At 33.5% G+C, this 21275-nt stretch overlaps 1 protein-coding gene across 1 annotated transcript; it reads left to right on the top strand.

Moving 5' to 3' along the window:
• Window positions 1-9660: 9660 nt before the first annotated feature.
• Window positions 9661-20757, top strand: Ankrd7 (ankyrin repeat domain 7). Its single transcript, XM_058572130.1, is given in 7 exon segments — window positions 9661-9901; window positions 16046-16160; window positions 16322-16495; window positions 17298-17404; window positions 17938-18028; window positions 18030-18075; window positions 20744-20757. Coding segments are annotated over 7 exon segments (750 nt in total). The 5' UTR covers window positions 9661-9698.
• Window positions 20758-21275: the final 518 nt, after the last annotated feature.

A 21275-nucleotide genomic window follows, 5' to 3' on the forward strand; every position in this document is an offset into this window, starting at 1 on the left:
GTTTCTATGTCTTGCATTTCATATAAGGACAAGAACCCGACACAAATATTAATCCATTCTATTGTTAATACTAAGGAGAAAACAATGATACTTATTTGACAATAATAAACACTAGAAAGGATGTGGAAAAAAAGAACAATTTTAACACTTTTTGATATGATTGTAAATTAGTACGATTACTATGGAAATCAGTGTGGAGATTCCTCAAAAGTCTAGGAATAGAACGAGCCACCCAGCTATTCCACTTCTTGGATTTATCCTAAAGAATTAAAAGTTATCCATATGATACATGTATATCCATATTTATAGCTGCATAATTCACAATAGCCAAACTATGGAACCAGCCTAGGTGTCCATCAATGGATGAATGGATAAAGAAACTAATGTATATACATAGTGCAGTTTTATTCAGTCATAAGCCAAAATAAAATTATGACATCTGCAAGAAAATTGATGGAATTTGAGTGAACTATGTTAAGTGAAATAAGCAAACTCAGAAGGTCAAGGTTATACGTTTTATATGGAAGCTAGAAAGGAAAAAGGAAAAAAAAAAGATGGGGAGAGGTCTCAAGTAAATTGAAGGGAGATCAGTAGAGTAGAGGAAGGCAACCGGGGGAGAAAGGAAGGAAAGGAAAGGGAAAAGGGACATACTGGAGAATGATATTGGCCAAATTGTATTGTTGTAATGAGTGCATGTGCAAATATATAACATCAAATCCCTCCTTATGTACAACTATAGTCCACTATTAAAAATAGGAAAAAGTCTATAAGAAAAAATATGGGTTTGATAAAACAGTTCCTATTTTGAATATAAAATCATGTTCCAAATGACTTTCAAATAGAAATATGGATGAGTGTGAGCCTGTTTATTTTTGGGGAGAGTCATGCCTTAAGCATTAATGAGCATTAATTTCATAGTGGATGGTGGAATGTGGCAGTATGATTTTAACACAAGACATCAGAATGGTAGCACCACTGCAATACAAATACTTATGGTGTTTATTCTCCAACTTATTCTGTAGACCAAACATTTGTAAAGGCAGAGCAGCTAAATATATAGTTAATTTCTTATCAAAGAAATAAACTGTTCTACATTGACCAGCCTGGACAAACACATGGAGAACAAAAGGGTAATAGATAATAAAATGTTCATTATTTTCATAACCATGTGCATTAGTGGTGCACCTACATTACTTGAAATACTTAGTTCAGCTGTTTTAAAGACACTTGATACACTCATGCAGGAGGGCATATAAAACTCATCTAATAAAGTATATAGTATTTGATATTTGAAATATGATTATCAAAAAATGAATAATTGAACTGCCACATACTTATTGACTACTAATAACCTCTTATCTTTTAAGTGCAGTGTAATATATGTTAAGGAACAATTTTAGTGTCTAGAGAATAAATTCTATAAATTTTTAATAGAATTTTCAAATTCCATTTGGGTATATATACACAGTAGTTTTTTTTTTTCATTTTATGAATTACTGAAAAAAGATCTGAAGCATGTAGCAAGAATTTACCAGAGAATATCAATAAGTTAGAAATTACAAGAATATTGAGCTAAGGGAAAATCAAAACTAAGGACAAATTTTAATTCATGATAAATTTAATAAGACTGTTGTTGAAGGCAGGTTTTGCTAGCTTAGCAGTTATTAAACATTTTGTTTTAAAAGATATGGTGATTAAGTTTCCTCTCATAAAATGCATAAATTCTTCTTCATAAAATTTGGCTATAATTCAAAAGTGTAATATTTTCTACTGACTTCCTTAATTATTAGGTAAATTAATTCTGTATATTTTATAGTAGAGAGAAAGCCCATGCTCTCATTTAAGCCCACTCTTCCTTTTATATTCCTCTTATACTCTCTGTTATATAGTGTCACTCTTCTTCCTCATCTTCCATATTTGTTATGACTTTTTAAAATGAATTTTTCTCTTATGGGTGACTAGGAAAAATATGTACATATTCTTCTAGCTGTTCTTTCTGGTTGCTAATTCCTTTCCTCTCTTACTGCCTACCTAAGACATGTTTAGTTTTACCAACATTTCTACATATCAATACTATAGATACATTTCTGTTAATTATTATATTTTAAAAAAAAGTTTTACAAAGGTCACAAAAAATGGTCATTTCTTTCTGAAAGCATTGTCATTTATAAAAGTTTATGTATGATGCATGGGATTAGGAGATAGCATGTTAAACAGCAAGAAAACAATTAAAAAAATAAAAGGAAAACCCTACACTTTGATGCTTTGGAAAAGGTTTTGATTATTGTCCTTCAGTAAAATTCTACTTTCTGTTCTGACATGACTATTTTTCATCTAATACAGTAAGACATAAAGCATATAACATAACGTGTAATTTAATTGTTATATAATTTAACAGATTTCAAATGGCTCCATTTTTTTCTTATGTGGATGAGAAATAATCATTAGTTTATTAAACTTGGCTTGGGAATATTCTGGAAAAATATTATTAAGAATAATTAGTATCAAACTGGACTGAATAACATCATATTCATCTTTACTGCATAATCTAAGCTAAAGAATACAGATTTGAGTTTAGACATAGTTGAGATCAACTGCAATAAATAGTTTAGCTTTGCAACCATAAATTAAGTCATATGATTAGATGAATATGCTTAATCTGTAGCCTGAAAGTTATAGATAATTGGAGGTGCAATCAATCAATAAAATCTGATAAATACTTTTTTCTCCACATGAGGAAAAAATTGGTATTCAGAATCTCTAGAGTTTCATGGGGTTAGAAGAGATATATTTAATGATGGTACATGGTCAAGGGTTAAGAAATGTTGAGAAATTATGATCTAAAATTTTAATCTAAGCTCACAATTGGAAAATGGTAAGCCCCCTCATCTGCTGGGGATATGTTCCAGGAAGCCCAGTGGAAGTCTGAAACCATGGATAGCGCTGAATCCTATGTATACTGTATTTTCCTAAACATACACATCGATTGTTAGCATGATTGCAGCCATCTTCCTTTTCACCACCCCCACTTTATGAATACAGTTCTTATTCCCAAGAAATAGAAAGTAGCGCGAGATAGAACCTATTGGCCTGGAGATGTGCTGGTCTCTCCCTGTTCTCTCATTGAGAGTTAGGAGACAACTTACTGGCCCCTGAGATGGGGACATACTGGTGTTCCTGTTCTCTCCTTGAGAAGATAAAGAGACATGGTGCCAGTTTCCCTGTTTTCCCTTTGAGAGAGAGGAAAACTGCCTGTCTCTGTTCCCAAGAAACAAATTTCCCTTCCACAAGATTAGGGGATGCTTACTATGTCAGTAAAGACTAAACCCGCCCCTAGCCGGCTGTGATTCTAGCCTCAAAAAAGATAACATTCAAGGGGGAATTGCTACTGCTCTCCCTGCTTGCTGCTGCTGTCCCTCTCTGTGCAGAGCAGTTTATTGTCAGACTCCCCTGACAATAAACCCGCTTCTTATCCCAGGTATGTGTGTGTGTGTGTGTGTGTGTGTGTGTGTGTGTGTGTGAGCAGTCCTGTGCCACTTTTCTTTCATGATAGAGTTTAATTTATAAATTAAGCTGAATAAGAAGTTAATGACTAATAACAAAATAACAATTAGAATGATATACAGTTATAAAAGCTGTATGAATAATTTCTCTCAGAATATTTTTTGGGGCTGTCACCTTTTCATTTAAAGTAAATATTTCACTGATGTGATTCTGCAATCTGTATATGGGGTAAAAATGGGAGCTCATAACCCACTTGAATCAAATTGTGAATTATGATATATCAAGAACTATGTAATGTTTTGAACAGCCAACAATAAAAAATAATAATAAAAAAAAAGAATATTTTGAAAAAAAAAAAAAAAATAAAGTAAATATTTCATAGCTTCTCTTTGGCATATCCAAAATGGCAACCTCACAAATCTTCCACCTTGGGGCCATTATTAAATTAAATAAAGGTTACCTGGGCATGAGCATTTCAATACCATAACAGTCAATCTGATAAATTTAATATTTTCAGACTGTGGTTGCCCTCAGGTAACTGAAACTGCAGAAGACAAAACCATGGATAAGGAGGAACTACTATATTATTTAAACCTGATAACTTAGCTGTCCCTATTAACTCTTCTGAGATGTCCAACCTATGTCCCACTTGCCTTACTACACTCCCAGCCTGATGTACTAGCAAGAACTTCAAGGGTCTCAAAAGAGAACTCAGCATAAAAGTATGGGAGATGATTTGGGTTCCACATAAAGTCCTGAGTGAACTGGGGGGGATGTTTCAGGAACAATAGAGCACTTCACTACATACTAAAAGAACTGAGTCTTAGAATGTGAAGTGTGGCTCACTACTCAAGATTGGGAGGGATCTGGGCCCACACTAATGAATAATTTATCCTTTCCTTACTAATTTAAATGTCACAATAATCAGGTACTAATTCTTAATATAGTTGAGTGTGTTTTAGACTTTCTATTCTATTCCACTCATTTGTCTATTCTGCCACCAGCTAAATAACATATAATTATGTTATATGAAATACTTTTTATCAAAACTTTTCTTACTATATTCACAACAGTATATAACAGAACATCATCACAAATAATTATAAAATCCCAAGTTTTTGATTTGGTTTACAGAAATTTGTTAGAATAGTAAGGAAAAAGTTCACATTTTTTTAAGATAAATAAGTCATTTTGTTCAAGAAGGGAAGCATCTCTCTATTCCAATGTGTTTTTTTTTTTTGCCTAATACTCATTAGTAAAGTACATATTTGCACATTGACATGTGTGTATAAAATGTCTGTTTATTAAAGCAATACAAAGATTATACACACCAGTTAGAATGGCCCAAATTCAGAACACTCATTGACTGCTGGTGGGAATGCAGTGAATCCCCATTTGGATTTTAACAGCTTCTTAATAAAATTAAACATATTTTAGTATATGATCCTGCAATCACACTCTTTGGTATTTACCTGAAAGAGTGGAAATCTTATATCACCCCCAAACCTGCACAAAGATGTTTTCAGCAGCTTTATTCATAATTGCCAAAACTTGGAAGCAATCAAAAGGTCCTTCAGTAGGTGGAGGATAAGCTGTAGTACATTCAGAAAATGGAACCTATTTAGTGTTAAAAAGAAATGCATTCTCAAGTCATTAAAAATCATGAAGGAATCTTACATGCATATCACTAAGTGAAAGAAGCCAATATAAAAAGTTTCCAAGCTGTGTGTTTCCAACTGTAAAGCATTCTGAAAAAGTCAAAAGTCTGGCTACAACATTCTTCTCTCGGCTGTGGCCTCCCACCAGGCTCCCCAGAGGCGCTTCAGTATCCTCAAAATTCTACTTGCTGGACCCATTGAATACCAAACCCGATGGGCTGAAAGTTGGGTTTGGTATTCAGTGGTACCACCTGCTTCCTCTGGTTCTAGCTCATCAAACAACATCATGAAGATGTTTTAGAGTAGAAAAGAAGAAATTATTCAGAATAAACTTTGAATATCAGTATAGTTTATACTTTGTAGCACCAGATTCTTGTCTATTGCTCATTTATGAATTACCAAATGGAAACCACCTGCATTGCTGGACTCCTAGGTAAAGGGGAGAGAGCCTTCTCAGAAGGCAGTGAAGGCTACAGCATGGGAGGCTAGGAGCACCTCTCCCCAAGTCCATGGATCAGCAGAACTTATAAAATTACATCTCACTTTCTTTTTCAGGCAGGTCAATCATAAAGCAAATCAACACCTACCTTAATGAGTGTATAATTCTCTGAAATACTCAATACAGGAGAATATGGAGAATATGCCTTGACATTTTACAATTCAAATTTCCATGTTATAGGTTTTCCATAAGTTGATTAAGTGTGGTAGAGCATTTATCACCACTCCTCCATCATATGTTCATGAATTTCTGTTGATTGAATGTTTTTTTTAAAAAAATTAAGTTTTCTTGGTCAGTTTAAATTCAATGTTAATATTTCCAAGGTATTGCTTCATAAATAAATGTGACAATTGAAAATGATCTCATGCACTAGCTTTCAGAGACATATGTGAGTTGGTTGATAAAAATATCATTTAAACTTGTTTTTTTCTTTCTTTTTTAAGTTGATCTCGCTCTCTCTCTCTCTTTTTTTTTTTTAGTTGTTGATAGACCTTTATTTATTTTATGTGGTGCTGAGAATCGAACCCAGTGCCTCACACATGCCAGGCAAATGTGCTACTTCTGAGCCCCAGCCCCAGCCCTAAAGTTGTTTTCTTTCTAATTGACAAGAACTAGATGAAATCAGTAGAAGTTTCACTCAATTTTGCTTGTACTTAAGCTCTTTTTCATCTTGTGAGGCTTGTTCAAGGATGTATATCATTGAAACAAGGCCTAAGCTCTCAGAATTCTTATTCATTCTGTGGTATCTGTTCTCCCAGCATTGTTGTAAAAATGTTTTGTTTTTTTTGTTTGTTTGTTTGTTTTTTTGCTAATTTTTTCTTTTCTCTCAATCTCCTCATTGCATTTATAAAATTCCTCCCCAAATACTCAGAATACATAATAAATAAATTATAATACATTAAGAGAAGAGGAACAAAATCCCCTCTAACTCTGAATAATGTGTGTGTAAAGTTAACTATTTTCTTCTAGAGACAACCAATTTAGTGAAGTGACACTAGGAGTAGAAACCTCAGGCCAATGATTCAAGACAGGTAGTGCTAAGACCCTGGTTTGATTTTAGAGCACATATTTGGGGGTAGGCAGATCTTCGTAAATGTTTCAATTAATTCATGGAGATTTTATATAGTACTCCCTAATTGTGTCCACAGATTGGAAACTCAGGCTATCTTCACACCTAATATATATTTTATTTTATTCTCTAATGAGGGTTAATATGCCCAGTTGTTATGTTCTCAGCTCAGTTGTTCCAGGGCAGTGTAGTAGGCTGTGGAGAAGCCAAAGAATGTGCCTGGATATGTGATGTGAGGCATATGACTCATTAGGGGAGAAGCTTATGAGAAATCAGTGACTGCTCCAAGAATAGTTTAGTGGAGATAGTTTAGATCTTCTATTGAAATCAGAATGATTTGATGTCACTGAGTTACAATATGATTTTAAGAGCCCATAGAACATGTCCAAAGACATCTGCTATGTCATCTGTTTCTATCAAGTAGAGAAATCTGCTTGATTGACTTATAGTGCAGCAAGTTTAAAAATCAAAACTGAGGAAAATGGCTAAATTGGATGCTTGGCTGCTGAGTGAGGTCTCTATAAGTCCTCAAGAAAGGATCATGTTTGCTCATAGGATTAATACCTTATTTATCTCTCATGGTAACACTTGGCTAAGTTCTTGCTTCCCAACTCCATTTATAAAGTTTTGAGCTATGCATTTAGTTCTCTCCATGTTTTTAATAACTTGGCATATTCAAAAGCAATTGAGCCTGAACTTGTCACTGAAACTGGGGAATAAAGTGCTGGGTTCAATCATTCCTAAAAGACACAGTAAATTTTCGTAAAGCCCCAGAGCCCTGAACACAACTGCATTTCACGTTCTTCTGTATGTGCTGTTCTCAGCATGAAACAGTTCCAAAAGACATTAGAACTGTGATATTCAGGAAAACTTTGGATAAAGTAATTACCATTTTCTTTATTATATATAAATTCAGTATGGCTTCCTTTTGTTTTTCTTGAGTATAAATGGTACTGTAGTTTCTATTTTTTCCCCTAGAAACATTTGGAATGTGTTTCTGTTCAAGGTGATCTGCATCTGCTTACATGACCAAATCTTTCTTTTATTAATTTTTTTCTTGGTTAACAGTTGAAGGTTGTTATTTGGGAGTGAGAAGACATATAAGGTCAGATTATTTTCAAATATTCTGTTCAAGAATGTCAGGTATTCTTTAACATGATTCCACTGAATGTATCTTCTATTTTTCATATACAAGGTTACAGTGATACAGTAAAACATACACGCCCACTCACACATTCACAGATATACACATTGCTCACAGGAACAATAGAACAGAAACCCACATGATTACATGCCATGTTTTACCATGCCTTGATAATTTTTCACCAACATATAAAAATTTTTATAATTTAAGATTTATACAGTTAATAGAATTACATGATCACATGGGATGGAAGTATTATTGCACCTCCCAGTGAGGTAATTGGGAAAGGATATAAAGGATGAAGGCATATTCCTTGCTCTTGAAGATAATGCTACACTGATGTATGAGAAAGATATAAAACACACTAATAACAGTGAGGACAGGAGTCACAGTAGAGACTGTGACCAGCACTATCAGAGCAATCTATACAAACCCAGTGGGCTGTGCTTAGACAAAATTTAAAGGAACATAAAAATCTCTTTCTCCAGCAAGAAGGAGATGAATTTTAGACAGAACCACTGCCACATGCAAAATTCAATGAACATGAAAAATGGACATTTAGGTTACAGCAGGACATTCTTTAGGAACACTAATGAGTAAGTCTCAGAGAATAAAAGGCAAGTGTAATAAACACAGACTGTTTAAGAAAAGATAATAGTATCAACTTTTCTTAAAATAGGAAAACCTTCAGTTGAGTTTTAGAATAAAAAAAAAAATAAGGTTGAGGACCAGACCACAGTAATAAGAACAAAGAGTGTTCCAACCTAGAAGCAGAGTAAAAAAAATGTATGGCAGAGGTAATGTTATCATGAGGCTAAAGATGCATAATTTCCCCAATCCTTCATTTGCTGGACTTGTGAAAAAATTCAATATGTTAAAATTTTATTATTCTGAATGAATATTCAGTTTTATACTTAATTTTGCATTTATAATTTTGTAATTTTTTTTCTTAGAGAACACCTTCAAATTGCATAAGTTTTGGGCTTACAAATTCTGGAGTCATCATCCTATAAGCTAAGTTCATGTTAGTATAAGAAAGGAATAACTAGAAGTGGGTGTGTCAAAGTAATTGATCATTTTTGAGAGTTATGTATATATGAATATATATGTATACATATATAAAAATGTATATAAACCTCTCTTTCTCTCTCTCTCTCTCTACTTAATGGTAGAGTTAATTTCAGGTCTAGTTTTAGGGTATACATATGTAAGTGAATATATATGAATATATTCATGAATATATATTAAATATGTACATAGATACACACATGAATATATGTGTGCATTTATACATGAATATGATTTCTTTTAGGGGTAGCTTTAGAGCAATGGTTAGGCTTAGATAAGAAAACACAAGGAGATTCTGGAAGATGGCAGAGTGTTTGAAATTGAGATTCCCCAGGGATTATAGTTATCATTAAAGACAAATTAGCATGTAATATGGAATCGAGGATGGGAGGAGGTTGGAGGCAGAGGAAGAAGGTAAATCTTGTAAAAGTTCAAGCCATGAGCTCTATCCTTGAAGAAGAGGCTGTCTGTAAGTCAGTAGGATTTTTTTCCCCCCAAGGGCTCATGACCTAATAGGAAGATTGCAGAGGAAACAGGTAGTAAGGCCAAGGTCAGAGGTGAAAATCCGGTCCTGGAACTAGGTCATAACCACCCTGGGCGTTACCAGGCAACGGAGGGCTGAAGCCTGCAGCTCCAAGTCTGCACACACCTGCATTTCTGATGGGGCTGGAGTATCTGGGAGCCAGTGGAGCCACAGGAGGAGGACAGTTAAAGAGCCCTAGGAACATCCTGATCTGACTAAGGACCTCAACAGCCATGAAGAAGCTTTTCAACTTCTGGAAGAGGAAGGATGAGTTTTCTAGCCGCTCCTCATGCCTGCCCACAGGCCAGGACTACACTCCCCGAACTAGGTACTTAAAGAAACTCCACAAAGCCGCTTCGGATGGGGATTTGGACAAATTGAAGGAGTACCTTCAGCTCAAGAAACATGACGTGAACATGCGGGACAAAGAGCACAGGTGGGCAAAACCGAAGAGCCTCAGGGAAGGGCCATAGTGTTGGGACGCTGGGACCACTGGGCCCTCCATCCCGAAATGAGACGTGCCTGGGCCGTTTTACTCTTGTCACTCTGGGTTTCCCTGGGCAGAGAAGTGGTCATGTGCAGGGGCCATGATTCTTATTTAATTTTTTGTGAATGCTTACCTGCATGTTTGAAGGTCTTTCTGCCCTCCCTGATTTCCTCCACAACTCCCTTGGTATTAATTCCTCAGTGCACTCCCTCTGTCCTTGCCCCATTTTGTTGTTTGGCTCTCTGGTATAGGTTGTCCTTAGCCATATAGTCTTTTACTAATGGAAGACTAGGAACAGTGAAGAGGCAACTACCTAGGACAGTATTTTTTAAGATTTTAAGACTTAGAAACATCAACAATTGACATACATTAAAAAGAAACTTGTTATCAAACTTTTTGGACAGAGGATGATTTTTGCTGTGTTTTTTTTTTTTTGTTGTTGTTGTTGTTGTTTTGGTTTGTTTTTGTTTTAAAGCTTTATGTTATGTGGTGCTGAGGATTGAACTCAGTGCCTCGCATGTATGAGGCAAGTGCTCCACCGCTGAGCTCTAGCCTCAGCCCTGGTTTTTGCCTTTTCTATGTTGCACAATCCTTAGCATTAATTTGCTTAGCTTTGAATTAATTTACTCAACAAATTTATGGGGCAAATATATGTAACCACTATGTAAACAAAGCAGAGTGTTAAATTCGGAGATAAAAATGGTGAATAAGCATGACATATTTTCAGTAACCACATTCATTTCCATGGAATTTAGCACAGAGGCTGTAATAGCCCAAAGGGCCCTTGGCCCAATGCATTCAACTAAATACTGTCAGTGACACCATTGACCTTACTTTAGTTACAATGTTTCAAGAAATTTCCATTATCTCCAGACTCAAGGGCTGCTCTTTAGCTTGGTTTGATAAGTAGAAGGACTCCCAGGTAGGTGTATATACAAGCTTAGCCCTATAAGAAGTAATGTATAGCATCTGTCTTGTACTTCAGAGTGCAATGTTTCAAAACAGGAAGTTCAACTACTTGATCAATAAAAATGTAATCAGCCCCCATCTACAAATTTTATGATGGGCAGCAGAATTTATTTTAGTAAGAACATTTAATATTTGACCTACTCTCTTAATTGATCTTTAAGTGTACAATATATTATTTTCATTATCATGCAATGTTGTACAGCAGATCTCTAGAGTTTATCCTAGAGATAAAGTTTCATCCTGCTTTACTGAAATTTTTTGCCCTTTGATAACTCCACCTTTCTCTATATAAAATTATGTCAGTTGCAAAGAGGGCCTGTTTTTCTTCTTTTCTGATGGTGATGCCAGTCTTGAAAATCAGGATTGGGTCCCTGTTCCTTCCGTGTTGAAGATTAAACAAACAAGAAATGCCAAGGCAAGAGCAGAAAGTAATTTTATTTAAGTAACAGAACAGAGAGAGAAGAGGGGTAAAATTCCTTTGGAAAGAAGGAGTTCCAGAGCTGGTGCCTGAGGGAATGGGGGTGTCCTGCTGCTTTATAGATTTTAGGTTTCCTTTTTATTCATGCCTACATGACTAAAAGGCAGGAAGAGAGCCATCCAGGGGGATTGCTTATGTTGGAAAGTGTGACCCTTTCCCCAGAAAGGGAGAAGGAGGGCTGTTAGCAACAGATTGACAGGAAAGTGCTATCTACTCCATTTCCTTTGCCCTGATCTCAATTGGATGCTTTTTATTTCATTTCTTGTCACTTTCCCCTGACTAGGACTTCCAATATTACATGAAATAGCATATTTGCCTAATTCCTGATCTTGGGGAAAACTTTGAGGGTTGTTGTTTTGTTTAGAAGAAGAGTTTTGCCATGTATAGTATTCTTGATTGGCAGTGTCTCTCTTTTTTTTTTTCAACACTTTGAATACTGTTAAGTTGGGCTTTTATATATTAACCTAATACTAAATAGGAAAAAATACTTCCAAATTCATTTAAATACTTCCAAATTCATTTATATGCCCTTATTATATTTAGGTAATTTCTCTCTTTTCCTAGTATGTTGTTGTTATCATAAAAGGACTTTCTCAAAAGCTCTTTCTGCATCTAATGAGAAAAATCATGATTTTTATTTTTATCCTGATAATGTGGTTGATCACATTAATTCCCCCCCTTTTGCTTGTTGAACTATCCTTATATTTCAGGTGTAAATATCAGAATCCTTTTAATGCATTGCTGGATTTGGTTTGCTAGAATTTTGTTGAGGGTTTTAGCATCTATATTCATCAAGGATGTTGGCTCATAGTTTTCTTGTAGTTTCTTTGTCTAGCTTTAATATTAGGATAATGCTGGCCTTGGAAAATGAATTTGGAAATATTTCTTCCTCTTTAGTATTAGATAGATATTAATTCTTCTTTAAATATTTGGTATGATTCACCAATGAGGGCTATGGCTTTTGGTTTATCTTTGTTGGGAAGTTTTGGGATTACTGTTTCAGTATCCATACTAGTTATATAGTTCTGTACAGAATTTTAACTTCTTAATGATTTGGTGTTGGTAGGTTGAATGTTGTTAGGAATTTATTCATTTCTTCGTAGTTACCCCTTTGTGGGTATATAATTGCTCATAGTAGTCTCTCATGGTCATTTTTATATTTTTCATATCAGTTGTAGTTGTAATGACTCTTCTTTCATTTCTGATTTTTAAAAATTTTTTTTATTATCTCCTTTTTTCAGGTCTAAGATTTTGTCAGTTTTGTTAATGGAAGACCCTTAACTTCACTGATTTTTTATATTAGTTTCTTATTTTCTTCTTATTTATTTCCTATAAACTGTTATTTATTTCCTTCTAGTAACTTTAGGCTTATTTTGTTCTTTTTTTTTAGTTTTTTTTTTTAAGTGTAAAGTTAGGTTATTATTTGAGATCCTTTAGATTTAGATTTCTGGTTACATATGTTCTGTGAGTTAAGTAACAATATAAACTAAAGTCTTACACTGGATAAATATATATTGATAAAAGTTGAGGATTTTTAGCAAATGGAATAATATTGATTTAAAAGTATTTCTCAGATATCTATGAATGCCTTCTGCATTTAGCTGTTTTTAAAAACATGTAATTTTTTTTTACTATTTTTAGTTGTAGATGGACACAATACCTTCATTATTTTCTTTTTTAAATTTATTTATGTGGTGCTGTGGATCAAACCCAGTGCCTCTCATGCATGCTAGCCAAGCACTCTACCACTGAGCCACAACCCCAGCCCACATTTTTGTTTTTGATATTGGGTGGAAAACACTCAGCCTCAAAGCATATACATATACATTATATACATAAACAGTTGGAAAAGAGGCCACAAGAAGGTTACATGCTGCGTACTCCACTTGTGCACTCTGAAATTTAAGGATAGTTAAACCTAAAAATTTAAATGAAATGAATGCAAATGTGAAACCCATATGTTATTAAAACATTTTGTCTTTTAAACCAGGATGACTCCTTTGAAAACCTGCCAAATATTCTAAGTAAAAACTCTTTACAAGATTGTCTTGAAGATTTTAATGATATTACAAACACTATAGTCTTCCATATTTGCTCAAAACAGATTAATTCTTGTTTCCAGAGTTTGCGTAAAAGACCACAAAATATATTACTCAGTACTTCTTTAGAAAGCTGGATACGTCATGGCTATTTTATTTGATTGAATTTGTGGCTAATTCCCTAAGTTCGTTGGAGCACATCAAGGATTTAATTGTGAAAGTAGGTTTTAGACTTCAACTAGAAGAGTAAAATTATCCACGGGGGTGCAACATCAACTTTTAGAAGATGCATATGTTCCTGTCACTGATGTGATCAATTAGTTGCTGGGCTACCTCAGTCACTGGGGGTAGAGACGTGGAATCAGCACACCGACTCTGGGAGCTGGTGAGAGAACTGGCAAGAGACAAACCTCAAGTTATCATCCAGTAGCTCAGTTTATTTTTGGAATGCACACAACTGTTATAGTATTGGAGTGGGGCATGCCCGTCAATCATACATAAGCAAGACAATATCCATAAGCCAATCATCTTCTACTTAATGTAACTGCACTGTGAGGAAACTCTAAATAATGCTGTCATGGTGGAAAGCAATCTGGAAGGGTCTTTGTCCCTAAGGGAGGAGGCTTACTGAGTCAGGGATTTCATGCCCTGAAGCCCCCGACTCTCGGTTTCCTGGCCCACTAGTTTGGCAATGCTAACCACAGGTGTTGAGTATATGGTTTCACCCCATCCTGCAGGCCCTCCTGTCAGGCTTGAAGGAACGTGAATATTTCAAGCACTTCTGAGCTGCTCATAGCTGCTAGCTGCGACTGAAAGTTACTACAACAAGAAGACATATTGGAGATTAGCCAAATACTCTTTTCATTCTCCTTAGAGATAGCAGTATAGCATTATTTTGTTGTTGTTCTTCTTGTTGTTGTTTTGTGTTTAATAAATTAAAAATCAGAGTTTATACAGAAGTAGATCTAATGATAGATAGAAATCACCAAAGTTCCTTGGGACTAAATTCTTAATATATATGTAATTGCTATTACAAGAAGAAGTCTTAGATATGATGAAAGCTGTTTAGCCCTATATATTTGGAGGAAGACTCTAAAAGCTTACAATTACTTATGGAAGTTCATCCTACTTATGGAAGTTCATCCTTCATCCAAATCATAAATATTGACACCAACTAAAAACAAAACAAAAACAAACAAACAAGAAATCAACCAGTGCTTTCTTGTATCAGGATTGTTGAGAAACCAAATTAGTCACCAGAAATTTGCTTAGTAAGGATGAAATCACAGCGAAGAAAGGTAGGTAGTTTTGAGAGATATTTCATCTAGACGTAATGTCTGAAAAATCATTTTTTGATTTACAACAAAGCATTCCTTTCTTATAGCTAGGTAGTTTGTGTTCCTTAAACTTAAGATTGTCTTTTCCATGAAGGATGTTGATTATTTATGAATAAACTCTGGTTCCATTCTGCCATTCAAACTGATTCCTCTTCTTCCTGTAAAGTCTTTTTTATCTAAAGAATAATGGATTAGAGTTCTGCTTTTTATATTTTCGAAATGTTATAATCTTTCCTTTTGTTCAACTATACTGGACTGGAATATAGCATTCCAAAACTGTTGAAAGTTATTTTCATACTTTCTTAGTTTACTCGCATGTGTGGTAAGTTATGTCATTGTATACTGGTTTTGTTAGTTTAGGTTTTTAAAAATTATCTTATTTTTAAGTCTTTGAGAAGCACCTTTTTGCTACTCCTTTGTGTCAATAACAGGTCAGTTTAGACACCTATGAAGTACTTCTGAGAAATTAAAGTAAAGCAAAAAAAATGACATAAAAATGTCATTTTGGGACCATGGGCCATATATATACTCTTTATTATGAAATTTTATAAATACAAAGATAAAATAAGAAATAAATAATAAACCTTAATAAATAAATAAATAAAAGATTAGTAAGGGCCAGTCTGGGCTAAAACTTGCCGAATTCAAATGGGTATAATTTGTATTCTTCATAATTCACAGATATGTGCTTGGTTTCTGGTAGATTATTTATAGTAGGGTTCTTTGAGAAATAGAAATTAGTATAATTATTTAAAATTAGGTTTACATCTGAAGTTTAGAGAGTCCTTCAGCTTTTACTGTATTTTTTTTTAGATGCAGATGCCAACTTTAATATCTGAACAAAGAGAGAGAAACATACAATTATTAGGGGTAGCTTGCCATTGAATAAATAGTCAATGTCTCTTCTCTCTGTTATCTATTAGTTATATTTGAGGGTTTTGAGATCATTTCTAAATTTTATAGTGATATCCAATCTTATCATATTTCTAAGGTCCATATACTATTTTGGCATTTGAAAGAAACCTATTCTAAACTAAGTAGGGTTCAGTTTACCTTTCAGTGAACATATTAAATATTTGCTCTTCAAAGCATTTTCACATAATTTTAAATCCAGTAAAAAGCAATTATAATTAATGTAAATTTTGTATAAATATAAATAAGCACATGAAGCAAATATTCTAACATAAATTTAGCTTTTGGGGGGGGGTATAATGAGAAACTTTACCAATGAGACTTATATTTAAATTCATGTTTCATTATATTGACATAGAACACCTTTGCATCTGGCCTGTACTAGTGGATATACACATAACAGCTCTCTCTTAACTAAGAAAAAATGCGAAATAAATGTTCAAGATGATGAAAACAAATCTATACTGATTAAGGTATTTTCTAATTTTTTTCCTTTTCAGTTGTAATATATTTGAGTTCTTTCAGTTAACTATTATTGATTTTCATGCTTTAAAACATAGTATTAAACATTAATTTAATATATCATATCCTGAGTAGTAAATTGATTACTCATCTATTCTTGTTGTATTGATAGGCGGTTCAATTTCAAAAGGAGAATTGTGCTACTATTCTTCTAAGCCATGGTGCAGACCCAAATCTGGTGGATTTTCATTATAATACTGCTCTTCATTATGCTGTGTGTGGTCAAAATATCTCATTAGTCAGAAAACTACTTGAACACAAAGCGAATCTGGAAGCTAAAAATAAGGTAGTTTTCTATTAAAGAAAAAACTTGCATTTTAAAAAGCAACTAAAGAGAACATTCATTTTAGATAATTCATTTAATAGTGATGCATGTTTTATAGAGAATGAATTTTCCAAACTGAAACTGGGGAGAAGGAGAGATTATTAAAAACTGATAACATTTTTTCCTTTTTTAAAGTCTCCATTTAATTGCCGACTGAAACTCTGACCAACAAAGTAATATCATATTTAACCATAATTGTTCAAAGGTCCATATCAAATGAGAACTATCTGATTACCATATAAATGAGTGTTGATAAAATCTGAAACCCCATTTTTTCTATTTTATTCATATACTTGTGAATAACAGGTGTTACTACACTAAAAGTAATCTAACTCACCTTTGAACTATTTTGAATAACTGATGAATATTTTTTCAAAAAGCCTCTTAGCACTTGAGTTTGCTGATATTTTGTCTGATAGCCCCAAATTAATGCCAGTCTAGAAGTGAAGCTCTAAAGAAATCCAATTATTACATTATGAAATGTGAATTAAATGATAGGTACTCATCACTTAATTACTTCAGGCTGTTCTTACCCACAATTTAAATCAAGCCTAAAATAGAAATTCAGTTTTTAAATGGCTCAACTCTAAGTTGCTCTCTTGATCTTTGAAATCATATTTTGTTCTGTATCAAAATATTTTGAGATTTGAAGTGTATATTCAGAAGTTTCTTATAAGCATTCACTTTTTAATAGAATGAAATCTAAAAGGCACTTGATTCTTACACAATGTTCTAAATAATAACTTTGAAATAATTTTTATAGGATGGATATACCCCACTTCTACTTGCCATTGTTGAAAATAATGAAAATATGGTAAAATTTCTTCTGAAGAAAGGAGCAGATGTGAATGCTTCAGATAAGAATCAAAGGTATAATTACTAAAGCTAAATAATATTGCATATAACTGCAGCTACTTAAGAGAATTATACACATGCACACACACATATTTGGTATTGGGAAAAGATAGATGAGATTATACGACATGATTTTCTGCAAAATACTTAAGATTCTCAGAATCAGTTTTTTTTTTAATCAATAAAATTCAACAGTTGGACCAGATTGGTAGATTATTATTACTGATTAATAATATTGGAGATTTATATAGAAGATCAAATGTTGTGTTTTAAAGGGGATAGTAGACCCAGGGTCACAGACATACTCTTTTCTGTGGAATTTTGAGACATCTTGAAAACACTAGCCTTCCAGGGAGCTGACACTTGAAGTCCATGCAGCTGGCTGTTTCTTAGGGATTCTTATCTTTTAGACTCCTTAATCTGTGATAGACAAACCTTTTTGACGGATCTGCCCTACTTTTTACATTGTTGCCTTGGATTTTCCTAATGGAAATCCTGCATTAGGATGATAAACTCAGAAGACTAAATTTGTTTATCTCTTACTCTAGAACAGCCCTTATGATTGCTCTCAGTGAGGAACCAACAAGTTTAGTAAGTCTTCTTCTTCAGCAAGATGTTGACCTCTCTTGCCAAGATATTTATGGATTCACAGCTGAGGAATATGCTTCCTTTAATGGTTTTACTACGTAAGTGGTATTTATGTATTTTCATGTGATGTTTGATCTTAAGGAACAAAGAATGAACCCCAAAGATCAAAGTAGGAATAGGCTCAGCAGCAAGGGTAACCACATACAAACTCTGACCTATGAATCCAGAGATCCTTGATTTCCTACATTTGAAGGTTCCAGTTCATATAAGAAAGACAGGTGAGTTGAGTCAAAATTGAACTCCCAGTGGCATGGGAATTGGCTAAGGACAAAGATTCTCACACCAGTAACATAAGCCATTAATAAAACATATGGGTAATTGAGTTAGACAAAAGATGATTAGTTCACACAATGTATTTTCATTGTTTTTATACCTTACAAATGTAAAGATTTTAAATATGTTTTGAATATTATTAATATTTTATTAACTAACTTCAGTTTGATAAATTTCCAGAATTCTTAAGTATGTTCTCATTACATACTTACCAAAACATTTTCCTGTATGAACAGGCATTTCTAATTTTTAAATCAATGAAAAAATAAGATATAATGGACAGAATTTAATGAAGTCAAGCAATGTACAGAATATTTTTTATAATTTTATTTTAAAGACAATGTTAAATTATGCATAGTTTTTCCCCTTGTTTATTTTTTCTAGTTTACTGCTTTGTTCTTTCACTTACTTTATTTATATTTTAGAAATATCTCTTAATCTATTAGTTCCATATAAAAAGTGTGCATATTCAAAGGTTTATTTATTTTTTTAAAGAGAGAGAGAGACAGAGAATTTTTTAATATTTATTTTTTTAATTTTGGTGGACACAACATCTTTATTTTTATGTGGTGCTGAGGATCAAACCCAGCGCCACACGCATGATGCCAGGCGAGTGCGCTACCACTTGAGCCACATCCCCAGCCCCAAAAGATTTATTTTTAAAGTCTTAATTAATTTAATTTAAGACACTAAAAAACTCATATTTTATTAACTATATGAACCCTAATTGAATATAGTATTTTTTCTTTGTAATATTGGACATGAATATCTTGTTTTACCTAGGTTTTTTATACACACATGCATACACACACATTTAAATGAAAATAAAAGATAAATTATTGGTGAATATGCATATTTTAAAAAGATTCTTCACTTTGTAAAAGAGATCTCTAACTGATCCTTTTAAATATGGACATTCCCCAACACATAAAAATGTTTTTTAGTATGTGAAACTAGGTGACACATGTGACTTTTTAGTAATGTATCTATTAGTCAAAAATAAATACTTTACTTACATGTACAAGTTTTATGAAACCTTATTGTTTTTTTTATATGGAGGGCTCACAATTTTTCATTTCCTTCAATGTCTTTTTTAAGTTGTTCCATTATTAATTTAAGAATAAATTGAAGCATGTTTACTAGGAAATTTTTAGTCTGTCAATGTTGTTTTCATATTTCCAGTGTTGAAATTCTGAGAAATATATATATATATATATATATATAATTTCTTTGAAGAAGTAAAAGGGAAGAGAGGTAACTAATAATGACTAAGGATTAACTTTAGGATGTGGGTACCCTTAGCATTTAATAAAAGCTGCAAATAACTTTTCTAAGGTACAGTCTAATTCCCCCTGTCCTTTTTTTTCTCTGTTTTTCTCATTTTAACTAAGTTTTCCACAGTTATGATTTTATTGCTTGAGTAGCTTGTTGCCTATCTAGCATACTTAAACACATGGCCTCCACTTTTTAGCATCATTTGTTAGCACTTCTCCCTGGTTTATAGGTTCTATGGCTTAGTAAGAGTGGAAGCCTAGACAGTCTTTCTCATGTAGTTTTAAAAAATAAATGAAACTGTCTTAGATGCGAGAATAATATTTATTTTAAAGTTAGATTGAACTCATATACCTCTTCTTTCCTTGCACTGAAATTCTGAAACTGTAAGCCTATTATTAAATGACTAAAATGAACATTTTGGGGAGTGGAGGAAAAGTATTCTTTACTGGATGTGTTTAGTCCCTGACCAAGTTAATTTGTTAAACCTAAATCATCACTTTGTTAACAATCTACTGAATTATGCATCCTCGAAATTGATGTTAAAACACTAACCCCAGTACCTCAGGCTGTGACGTTTTTGGACATGGGCCTTTGAAGAGGTGATCAATTTAAGGCTAGTAGGCTGGACCCTAATCCAATCTGATTTGTGTCTTAAGAAGAGGAGATAAGGACAGAGGGATAACTTATGTGAGGAGAAGCAAGATGACAGGCATCTACATTTAGTAAAAGTTGCAAATGAGAGGCCTGGGACAGATCATACCCTTATGTCCCTCAAAGGAAACAGCATCACCAGCACCTTAATTATGAATGTCCAGGCTAGAGAACTGTGAAAAAATAAATTCCTGTTTAAGCCACCCATCCAGACTGGTGTTTTGTTGTGACAGCCCTAGCAAATGAATGCATCAAGTATAACATGAAATCATTTTTTTCTACTTTGTTAGTGGCTCTTAAAAATTATATTCGTGATAGCAGAAAGAGAAGAAATGTCAGAGAATGAGAGTGCATGGGAAAAAATGGTGTCTGTCAATAGGGTAGGCTTGCAAGGAAGCTTGAGGGAATATGTGATAGACTAGGAAAAAATTTTGACTTGATGATGATATGAGTTGAATTGAAATTTACGACTGTTGGAATTTTGGCATGTTTTCTCTTTGTGACTAGATATCATCAATTAACTGCTAATTATGAAAAGTAGAAGACAGTTGAACAAACACTCTGAAGATACAACAATGGTCACTACTTGTGGTTCAAGAGAGCTAAAGGAAGGTAAGCTAGTATTTGAGCAAGTAGTTTTTGTTGTTGTTGCTGTCTTTTGATTTTAGGAAGAGAAATAGCTTTCCTAATTAATATTTTTAAATTCAAAAATTAAATTTTTCTCTATTTTGAAATTGCTCTTAAGAACATTTGTGATTAGAAATATTCTAACACTGTATTGACTGAAAATGTAATATAAAGATGTGACTGATTAAGATCCTTTTAAATCCATAGTCTCTTGACTAGTTATAAAAATACCCAAATTTTGCATGAGACATTTCAGATAAATATATTCAATAATATTTAATATAATATGTACCAATTCTTTATGTAAACTTTACAGTGAAGTAACATTATTTGTGCCAGGAGTGGTAGAGCACATCTATAATCTCAGCAATTTCTGAGGCTAAGGCAGGACAATTGCAAGTTTGAGGCCGGC

The sequence above is a fragment of the Marmota monax genome, unplaced genomic scaffold, assembly GCF_021218885.2.
Source record: "Marmota monax isolate L192 unplaced genomic scaffold, Marmota_monax_Labrador192_F-V1.1 WCK01_AAM20220418_F8-fsc00027, whole genome shotgun sequence".
NCBI lineage: Eukaryota > Metazoa > Chordata > Mammalia > Rodentia > Sciuridae > Marmota > Marmota monax.